Source organism: Bos mutus, chromosome 8 (assembly GCF_027580195.1).
Source record: "Bos mutus isolate GX-2022 chromosome 8, NWIPB_WYAK_1.1, whole genome shotgun sequence".
NCBI lineage: Eukaryota > Metazoa > Chordata > Mammalia > Artiodactyla > Bovidae > Bos > Bos mutus.
Window position 1 is genome coordinate 10,363,961 of NC_091624.1, and position 11,054 is coordinate 10,375,014.

An 11,054-nucleotide genomic window follows, 5' to 3' on the forward strand; every position below is an offset into this window, starting at 1 on the left:
AGCCTCTGACGGGTCTCAGAGCTTGGACCATGCCAGAACCTTGCACCACCTTCATTTCTGTGCCCCCTGGCCTTGAACTCGTTGCTGATTAGTGTGGAAGGGAACATTCTTCAAGGCCATCCCACACTCATCATTGCCAAGCTGAGAGGGAGCCCAGCTCTGTTCTAGGCACAAGGAGATGGGAGGCAGACACGCTCTTTAGGTACAAACCATTCTCAGAAAGCAAATAACTGTGTCCTGAGCCCCCAGGAGTTAACACTGAGCAGAGTGATGATGGGGCTCCCTGAGGAGAATGAATGGGCAGACCTGTTACCACTGATGTAGTGACAGGTGCTGTGAAGGCCACCAGGTATGAAGGATCAGAAAACACTTCCCTGAGGTCTGACATTTAAACCTAGACCTAGAAAGCAAGCAGCCAAGCTGACACATGTTTAGGGACAATCATTCCCAGCAGAAGGGATCCTGGGGCCAAAGTGAGCTGGATGGCTGGGGGCTGGAACACAGAAAAGGTTTTTAATGGGTTTTTAAAAAATCTTTTTTATTTCCTAAATTATGAAAATATGATAACACATTTACAGGAGACTTGGAAAATACAGTACAAAGTTAAGATTTTTATTTGGAATTTCAGTTTATAGAAGCATTTTGACAGCACTGTGGCAAAGCACAAATAAGATATGTGGCCTAGACTGAGTGGTGACTGTGGGGATGGAGAAGAGGAGATTTAGGACTTAGGTGAGAGGTCAAGGGCGAACTTGGCTTGAGCTCCTGGGTGGCTGATAGGCAGGCCATTGACTGAGGTGAGAAAGCTTGGAAAGGGAGTCCCTAAATTTAGCGTGGGTTTGCAGTGAAGAAGCTCTGTCTGTTTATGTTCATATAACTCTCTTAAGGAGGCTCAACAAGTTTATGGCAGAAGTGGGTCTACAACCCCAGTCACCAACAACAGCAGAGCTGGGATTTGAAATCACATAGCCCAACCCTTACCCACTCTGCCATACCACCTCCCAATAAACAGTAACAAAATTATAGCTCTAACACTGATGCTCTTAGTAGCTCTAGTAACAGGCACATCCAGGGGCTGAGCTGCCTTCAGGCATGTGGTCTATGTGAGTGGCGCCCTCTGGAGTCAAGACTTAGCACCTGAGGTACCGTAATTTTATCCCTGGGCCGAGAACTCAGCTCTCACAAGCAGCCAGGCTTATTATTCTCAGATTTCCAGGTATCTGGTGAGCATTAAGGGCCTCTCTCAACACAATATGATTTTCTTATTTCCCTCTCAAGACGTGCCAGCTTGGATGGTAGCTTGTCCCTTAATGCGGCATCCCGCAGACCACCACAAATAACCAACACATTCCTTCATCACTTTTCATTTCACTAAGGTCCCTCAAACTACCTCAGTGGGCATACAGTTGAGGTCTCCCAAAACAACAAGCATTTAAACCAGACATTTTACAACCGACTTCCCAACTAGGGAAAGGGGAGTCCTGACCTTGCCCCGTGTGGACTCTGCCAGTTCCACACATTAGGGCCACTCACTTGCAGCACCCCATATTCTGCCTTGTTCTGGGTGCTCTTGGTGGCAAGTGACAGATACAGTCTCTCCTGGAAGCCTGTATCCCTTCCTATCTCTCATCTGTGTTTTTCTCAGCTTGCCTTTATTCTAATATGGGTTTTTGCCACTTGACGGCAGCAAGGTCCTTGTCTGTGAAAGTCATTCAGTCACGTCTGACTCTGCGATCCTATGGACTGTAGCCTGTCAGGCTCCTCTGTCCATGGAAGTCTCCAGGCAAGTATACTGGAGTGGATTGCCATGCCCTTCTCCAGGGGATCTTACCTGATCCAGGGATCGAACCTGGGTCTCCTGCACTGCAGGCAGATTCTTTACCATCTGAGCCACCAGGGGAGATGGTCCTTAATCCTTTCTATCCCAGTATTCACATAGCAGATCTCTGGAGGTCTCTTATTGGTCCTACTTGGGTCACACGACCAGCCTCAGTTTAGTCCCTGTGAACAGTGGCATGGGAGATGTGGCATGGAGATGTAAGGCTGGTAGGATCTCAGAGCTTTTGCACCTGTGGTTGTCTCCTTTGCCTGGAATGCTTTTTACCTAAACTTTAAAGGCTGTCTCCTTTTTCATTGTTAAGATCTTGGTTTAAATGTCACGGCCTCAGAAAAGTCTGCTTTGACATCAGATTTAGTCATTCCCCAGTTACTGTGTATTAGTCAGGATTCATGTTCAGTAATTATAACAAAAGCCAAAATAATGATAGCTTAAGATGGAAATGTGTTTCTGAGTAGTCTGGGCTATATGGTCAGCTATATGGTGTGGGGGGTTATGGCCCCTGCCTTGTTCTGTCATCAACACATCTTGGCTTCCATCTCATGATCACAGTTGGTGGATCCATTTCCAACCATCAAGCCTTCTTTCAGTCAGCAGAAAGAGGAGACGAGCAAGTAGAGGGCATGACACCTTCACAAGGGCACAACCCGAAAGTTTCACACGTCATTGGCCCTTGTCTGAACTTAGTCCCATGGCTACACCTAGTTGTATAACAAAGGCTGGAAAAGAGTCTGGTGGGGCAGCCCTGTGCTCAGCTAAAACTTGGAGATTCAATTACTAAGGAAGATGGAGAGATGGATATGGGGACAAATGGCCATCCCCACCACATGGAGTTTTTGTAATGACAGACACAGTGGCCAGAATATCAAAGAAGTCCTTAGAGACCATCAGGTTAAACACTAATTCAGTAGATGAGGGACAGACTCAGACAGGGGACTTGTCCAAGTTCACACAAGCCGGTGTTAGACCAAGGCTGGATCCATATCTCCTAACTCCAAGCCCACAGTGCTCAAAACTAGAGGAGGGATTGCAAGGTGTAGAGGAGAGAGATTGCGTAGGACTTTATCTTTTATGTATTGTCTTAGCTTCAAGTACCTTTTTGTCTTCATGTATTATGTCTAACAAGAATATATTCATGTGTTATTCATGTAAGTGAACACTTGGCCAATATACATGAAAAAGTATTATCTTCACTACTTAACAGAGAAAATCAAATTAAAACCATAATGAGATGCCACCATATATTCATCAAAATGCCAAAAATTAAAAAAAACATAGACTGCCAATTTTTGAGAATGTGGAGCAAGTGGAACTCTCCAGCATGATTGGTACAACCATTTCAGAAAACTGGCCCCATCTACTGAAACGACATACACATACCTATGGCCTAGTGATTCTACATCTAGGGATTTACCCAACAGAAATATGTATGCATGTGACCAAAAACATGTGTTCAAGGATATCCATAGAGGGCACTACCCTGGTGGTCCACTGGCTAAGACTCTGCACTCCCAACACAGGGAGTCCAAGTTTGATCCCTGGTCAGGGAGCTATATCCTGCATGCCACAACTAAAGATCACCCATGCCACCGCAAAGATCTTGAGTGCCACAACTAAGACCTGGCAAAGCCAAATAAAGGTCTCTCCTGGCAGTCCAGCGATAAGACTCCAGGCTTCCACTACAGGGGTCCCGGATTCAATCCCTGGTTGGGGAACTAGATTCCATATGCTGCTGCATGGTGTGACCAAAAAAAAACTTAAAAAAAAAAACAGCCAGTATTGTGACATGCCAGGTGTCTCCAGGAGCAATCACTAGGCCAGAATCCACACAGGGGAGATGAAAGAATGAAACCATCTAGGAATTCCTGTCATCTGCCTTAGGGAGGAAACTGTATCAATGACATGGACCTATTTTTGAACTGGGTAATTAAAAAAAAAATTTTATTTCAAAATGGCAGGACTTATCATTGGCTTTCCTGTGACTCTCAAGGCTCCCTTCTCTGCTGAAAAACTTACCTGAGTCAAGCTCTCCCTTGCTGGCCAAGGTCTGTGACTCTGAACTTTGTATTTCCTCCCAGGCCTGAGACCAGTGAGGGTGAGGCAGTTCTGAATAAAATCAACAGAGCAGCCTTGGAATACAGAGGGATGTTTTGTTTGAAAACACAACAAAAAACAAAAGAAGTGGAGGGAAGAAAGGAATAAAATCGCATGCATGTTTGTGTGCTCCTATAAAATGGTCTGTTAGCATAAAAACACAAACTGCAGCAATCCCTGGGAAGTGGTTGGACAATGGAGAGGCCATTGCTCTTGCTCAGCTGTAGTTATCCTTAATCTTCGCTTGGTTGCCCTTCAGATCTTTGCTCCCCGCCTAACTGGTTCATCCAAAGAAGTCCCCTGTCACTGTTCATGGAACCACTGTTTTCTGCCTCCGTAGCTCTTACCACCTGTGAGATATTGTTTATTTACTTGTTTTTTTCTGCCTGCCCCTGTTCCTTGAAGGCAGAAACCCTGTCTTGTTTCTCATTGTATATATCCTCAGTGAAGAACAGGGTGTCAGACATAGAGCAGATAAGGTCAGCACAAAGTTAGTGCCCTCAATAAGCAGTTAGTGAATGAATGAGGTTGGGCTGTTGCTTTGTATTTTTAAAGATTTTTGAGATGAGCATGACTACTTTTGAAGTAGGAGATAGATGGGCTCCTGGGCCAAACAGCTGATGTTCGTCAAGTGGAATGACACTGAAATTTTATCCTCAGCCAGATGAGAACAATGCCTGATTCCCTTCATCCACCAAAATGGAAGAAATGAACTAGCAGTGGGGAATTTGTTAAACAGAAATGGAAAAGTGGTTTTTTTTTTTACTGCTAACAACCAAGGGAAATGAAGGAATGAGTAAACGGCTATAAAACGCCCAAGAATAGGCCTGGAAGAGTCCAGCGATTCTAGTTTTACTCTAGCTGTTTCTAGTGCACACAACTAGACTTCCTTCACAAATTTAATTCCTTAATCACTGTCTGACTATCTGTGAATTCTATCCTGCACCTGGCATTCTTTTCCCCTACACACCCTTGTAACTCCCTTGGCATTCTTCATTTCAAAAAGGTTACCAGCCAATAACCTCTTTGACGACCAGACTCAAATGTTATGGCCATTTTAAAACTTTGCAGAAAAGAGAATGCAAGATTGTCACTGCCTTGAACCGTATCACATACCCGTGAGCAAAGCCTAGACTATAAGACCTCTCCCTTTTCCCCAGGGAAGGGGAAACATTATCTGAGGCATTAGCCTGCTGCATGCCCTCTGCCTGGCAAAGAAATAAAGCTACGCTTTCTCTTTCCTCCAAAACTGTCTCTGTATTTCTATCAGGCATCACTGCAGTGCACAGACACCTAAGATTTTGACTTCTTTTTTCATCAAAGAAAAAAAAAAATCAGGTTTCTACAGAGGACTCTACCCTCAGCAAATTGTCTTGGGTGAAGACAAGTTTTCAACAGAAAGCAATTCTCTCCGAGTACCGATTGGGGACTCAAGACCAGAGAGGGGCAGCACCTTGCCCCAGTTTACCCAGCACTCACCAAGCCAGACCAGGACAGAAATCCCCTCCTCCCAATCAGCCTGGGCACCTGGGGGGAGAGGGGCTCCGAAACCAAGGCAGGCGGAGAAGGAACTTCGGTGGGGCGGGTGGGGAGCGGATTGAGCGGGGAGAGCACAGAGTGTAAATGAGAGGGACCGTGAGGCCGACTGGGCTAGGATGGGGAGGCCAGGAGCACGCAAGGAGGGCCTAAAGTGATCAAGCTGATTGGTGCGGTGCGGGACCTGGAACGGAGAGGGTGTGGGGTCTTACGAAGGGGCAGAGAAGGTCATGGAAGGGAAGAAGAGGGCAGCGAAGGGTGGTGAGGGCTGGTGACTAGAGCGCCGTATACAGTGAGGTGAAGGTGCCGCCGAAACGAGCGGAGAAGCAGCAGAGGGGAAGCGGTGTGGGCGGGGAGAGGCGGAGGGGCGTGGCGGGGACAGGCGGAGGGGCGTGGCGGGGACAGGCGGAGGGGCGGGGACAGGCGGGGGGGCGGGGACAGGCGGAGGGGCGGGGACAGGCGGAGGGGCGGGGACAGGCGGAGGGGCGGGGACAGGCGGAGGGGCGGGGACAGGCGGAGGGGCGGGGACAGGCGGAGGGGGGCGCGGAGAGGCGTAAGAAGAGGAGGGGGCAGGGCGGGGAGAAGTGGAGGAGGCGGGGCGAAGAGGCGGCGGAGGCAGAGGATGTGGGCCGGAGAGAGGCGGGAGGGCCGGAAGAAGCGGAGGAGGCCGGGCGGAGACAGGCGGCGGAGGCGGAGACAGGCGGCGGAGGCGGAGGAGGCGGAGGAGGCGGAGACAGGCGGCTGAGGCGGAGGAGGCGGAGAGACGTGGTGAGGAGAAGAGAGGAGGAGGAAGCGGAGGAGGCGGGGCGGAGGAGGCGGAGGAGGCGGAGGGGGCGGAGGGGGCGGAGGAGGCAGAGGGGGCAGAGGGGGCGGAATGGGGAGAGACGGAGGAGCAGGAGGAGGTCTAGGATTCGCCAGAAAAGGGGCACCGCCGAGCGTCTGCGGCTTCTCCCTTCTTCCTAGCGGCTGTGCGGCTGCAGCTTCCTTCCTGACCTACTTCCCCGTGAGGCAGGTAGGTCGTGGTCCCAGGGACTGGCGCCACAGGTTCCGCTGCATACCTCAGGCGTAGATAGGTCGCCCTAGGGCAGGCTACTTGGAATTTGCCTCCACCGAGTCCTGGAAATGGGAAGGGAGGTGAGCAGTTTAGGCCGGCAGCCAGAAGCCCCAACTCCGGCTTCCAGAAATGAAAAATGCTGTGCCAGTGGTTCCCTGCCTGACTCTGGACGAGTTCTCGATCCTCTCTGGGCCTTCATCTACCCACCTGCCACGTGGGAGTATCTTTGGACGGGTCTCCCTAAGTTCTAGACTGAAATTTCGTTGCCAAACTTCCTTTAAGGGTTGTCCCCAGATTCACCAGTCTGGTCTGTCCCTCAGCAACGACTTAGCTGCACTTTGAACTCTGGCCCCTTGGGTTTCTTCTGAACTGGTTGGGTGTCTGGAATCGGCTCTGGGCAAGAAGCTGCCTCCAGCCTATAGATTTTAGGCTGAGAAATTTGTTTTCTGTGCACTGAGTCAGGAACCTGTCACTGGCTCTCCACCCAGGCAGACGTTATATCTGGGGCTCAGGGAGGTTTTAAGACGGGCAGGACCAGGCTGCTCTATCCTGTCTTTGCCCTGAGCTGTAGAGGTTCACCAAAATCAGATTCTTGAATACTCCAAGTACGTCTAAGCAGTGGAAGGAAGTACTGACCAGAGGATCTGGAGGTTTGGGTTCTAGTCCTGGCAGTGCTGCTGACTGGCTGTGACCTTAGGCAAATATCTATCCCTCTCTGGCTCAGTCTTTCCCCTTGACTAAGGGGTTGATCAGATGGTTTGCTAAGACTCTACTGTTTTTCACATTCCCAACAATAGTAATAGCAGTCAAAATAATTGTTACCTTATCTTGACGTACAAGGCCCTGGGCTTCCCTGGAGGCTCCGATGGTAAAGAATCTGCCTGCAATGCAGGAGACCTGGGTTTCATCCCTGGGTTGGGAAGATCCCCTGGAGGAGGGCATGGCAACCCACTCCACTATTCTTGCCTGGAGAATCCCCGTGGACAGAGGAGCCTGGCAGGCTACAGTCCATGGGGTCTCAAAGAGTTGGACACAACTGAACGACTATGCACAGCACAGCACATTTGCTGATTCGGCCTTCTCAAATTGCCAGTGAAACTACACTTGCTTAGGAATTTCCCCGCAAACAAAGTCTAAATCAGGTTTCTGGATTGATATCCTCATGGTACCTGCTGCCTTCCTTCTTTGTCTGATAGCTGTATTCCCTGTTCTTTAATGCCTGTGAATGTCACGAGGGTGACAAGTCTGTCCCTTTCCTAGCATATAGCACATAATAGGTGGAAGGAACGGAGATATCTTATTTGGTGCAGCAGTCATGTGAGGTTGAGTCACTCTGCTCTCCTTACACATGAGGAGACAGCATCAGAGACACTCCGGGTCTCACAGTGAGTTGGCAGCATCAGAATTTGAACCCATTCTGTCTCTGACTCCAAAGCCTGAACTTCCACCTCACTTGCCCTCTCATTCCAGGATTTTCTGCTGTGAAGCCATTACCTAAGTGCCAGCAGATCTAACCCACGAAGCCTGGAAAGAGAAGACCATCAGGTTGGGTGAGGGTGGTCTTGTCTAGCTCAACCTCCTGGGACCTGAGGAAGGGGCTGACCTAGGGTGGACTGGCCCCCCTCCTGCAGACCCATGGCACACCGGCTACAGTTACGACTGCTGACGTGGGACGTGAAGGACACGCTGCTGAGGCTCCGCCACCCTGTGGGAGTGGAATATGCCACTAAGGCCCGGGCCCACGGGCTGGAGGTGGAAGCCACAGCCCTGGGACAGGCCTTCAAGCAGGCGTACAAGGCTCAGAGCCAGAGCTTCCCCAACTATGGCCTGGGCCACGGCCTCACCTCCCGCCAGTGGTGGCTGGATTTGGTCCAGCAGACCTTCCACCAGGCTGGTGTTCGGGATGCCCAGGCTGTGGCCCCCATCGCTGAGCAGCTGTACAAGGACTTCAGCAGTCCTAGCACCTGGCAGGTGTTGGAGGGGGCTGAGGCCACCCTTAGGGGGTGCCGAAAACGAGGCCTGAAGCTGGCAGTGGTCTCCAACTTTGACCGACGCCTAGAGGACATCCTGGAAGGTGTTGGCCTGCGGGAACACTTCGACTTTGTGCTGACCTCTGAGGCTGCCGGCTGGCCCAAGCCCGACCCCCGTATTTTCCATGAGGCCTTGCACCTTGCTCAGGTGGAACCAGCGGTGGGAGCCCATATTGGGGACAGTTACCAACGTGATTACAAGGGAGCACGGGCTGTAGGCATGCACAGCTTCCTGGTGGCTGGCCCCGAGCCTTTGGACCCTGCGGTCAAGGATTCTGTACCCCAGGAACACTTTCTCCCCTCACTGTCCCATCTCCTGCCTGCCCTTGACTATCTGGAGGGCTCCCCGGCAAGGCTTTGAGTCTGGTGAGGGAAGTGGTGGGGGCCAACAAACACTGGAGACAGGGAGCCCTTTTCTTCCCAAGATCTGGCCTTTGCCCCTCCCCCTGAAGCCTCAATAACATGTTCTGACTATAAAGCCTTGAGTGTGCCTTTCAGCCCTGCCCCACCAACCAGCTCCTGGTCTCTGAGAGGATTCATTCATCACACCCGTGTCCCTTTTCCACCGCGAGTCCCCCTCACCTCCAACAAGATTCATGAGAGCCCAACTAGCTTCAAAACCAGCACTTTCAAACTTTCTTTTAGCAGCAGGGCCTTTTGTCATGGGAGTACTTATGTGGAACCCCAACATGCAAAACAGGAAAAGTGAGAAATTGCTAGGGTTGAAGCAGAGGTCCTGGGGTCCTTCTTCCATTCATGAAGTCTCTGTGATTCTCCCCCTGGGAAGCCTAGAGATCAGAGGAGCTTAGTTAGGTAACCAGGACACTAAGCTGAGCTGTGAGGATGCTGCCCTCTAGGACTGCATAGTCTGAAGGGCAAACTTAATTAAAAATTTTTTTTAATTGTGCCGTGTGGCTTGTGGGATCTTACTTAGTTCCTTGACTACGGATCGAACCCCGGGTCTTCAGAGAATTCCCTGAAGGAAGCTTTAGACAAGGAACACACTGATTGCAGCTGATGTAGGCCTGCAGTGTGTTAAATACTCTGCCAGGGCCTTATGTATGTATACATAACTCGTGGGCCTTGCAAGTGTGACTTCCACCTTACAGATGAGGAAATGGATTTGTGGGTTAGGTAGCCTGCCTGAGTCACAACTAGTACCTGCAGGAGCTGGGGTTCTCTTTAGGCTGGTCTGACTCCAGAGCCCATTGGCCTGACTTCTAGCAGAAAGTGATCTGTGTCACGAGACATGATGCCGTGGAGATCCAGGGAGAATAGAGAAGATGTCCTAAGGATGGCAGTGCTGAAGGGCACCCTGGTCACAGGGATAGTGGGGGGGGGGGAGGTGGGAAAGCACAGGGAACAGGGACTGGAGCTCAACTGGCAGGAGTGCAGGAAAGTGGGGGGGGGATCATTGGAGAAATTCCATGTCTCTTCCTGTCTTTCCCCCTTCGTGCTTCTCTCTACTTGCTGTTTACTGGACACCTGTGCCCTGTCTAGTGCCAAGTCCGGGGGTACTACAGGTAAAAGGCACAGACAGGCACAGACACAGGATATGTCCTCGTGCCAGTAGCTGGGGAGAGCTCTGGAGTGGACCTGAACTGGGAGTGGCCCACAGATGGGCAGACAGATAAGAGGGGCACTCTTGGGAGCAGGCCCATGAACTGTGGACCCAAGGCTGCTGTGGGAAGGTAGATTGGTAGCTGGGGGAGGGGAGAATAGCATGAAGACCTTTAGGTGCCGCGTAGAAGAAATGGCTTTGACCTAGGTTTTAAGCGAGTCTGTGCTCAGGCAAAAACAGGAAGCTCTTCTTAGACTTGGCCAAACCTCTTGTGGATCTGTCTTCTTTGGGCTTAGTGCCAAGGCCAGTTGACTAAACATTAATTTCCAGTTGTCAAGCAGTGAGGACTCAAAGGTCATGAACTGTGGTTCTGTGCAAGGGCCTCAGAAGTCATGTCAACCGAAAAAGTTGATTTGACCCACCCAGTGTTAGTAAATTATTGAATGAACTTCAGAGTGGGGAAGGCCCTGTCCTCCATCTTTGAGCCCAAGAGCCTTACAGGTAAGTTGCAGGTAAGACTGCCTTGGGACGGTGTTCGCAGGTGAAACAAAATGGAGGACCACTGTTCTCAGTGACCTCCTCAGAGGATAGGAAGGGACTTGACCATGGTCTCAGCAATGCAGGGCCCAGAACCCTGTCCCAGGCGCTTTCAGCTGTGTGTGCTGAGCTCCTGCTTGGATCTGGGAGCGTGGATAGGGGGTGAAGACATTCATTTCCCAGCAAACACAACACTAGATATGAGCTGGCACCTGGGGGATTTGGCCAATTACCAACAAAGAACACAATAAATTTTTCAGTGTTTTAAAGTCTTTAATAATGTACATGTTCTCTAAGGCTGGCCCTCTTATTCCCTTGGCTCTTTCTGGTTTGAAGGCCTCACCCTGGTCTCACTGTATTAGAGAAGGCATTAGGTGATGGCATGTACAGCTACAGTTGGGAAAG

General features: G+C 50.5%; 1 protein-coding gene across 1 annotated transcript; it reads left to right on the top strand.

Moving 5' to 3' along the window:
• Positions 1 to 6,321: 6,321 nt before the first annotated feature.
• Positions 6,322 to 9,457, top strand: HDHD3 (haloacid dehalogenase like hydrolase domain containing 3). Its single transcript, XM_005902479.3, has 2 exons — positions 6,322 to 6,479; positions 7,992 to 9,457. The coding sequence occupies exon 2, from the start codon at positions 8,157 to 8,159 to the stop codon at positions 8,910 to 8,912; it is 756 nt and encodes a 251-aa protein (XP_005902541.1). The 5' UTR covers positions 6,322 to 6,479; positions 7,992 to 8,156; the 3' UTR covers positions 8,913 to 9,457.
• Positions 9,458 to 11,054: the final 1,597 nt, after the last annotated feature.

What these genes read in the sequence shown, in the direction of transcription:
- HDHD3 (XM_005902479.3), top strand. Translation starts at nt 8,157, where the DNA reads ATGGCACACCGGCTACAGTTACGACTGCTGACGTGGGACGTGAAGGAC.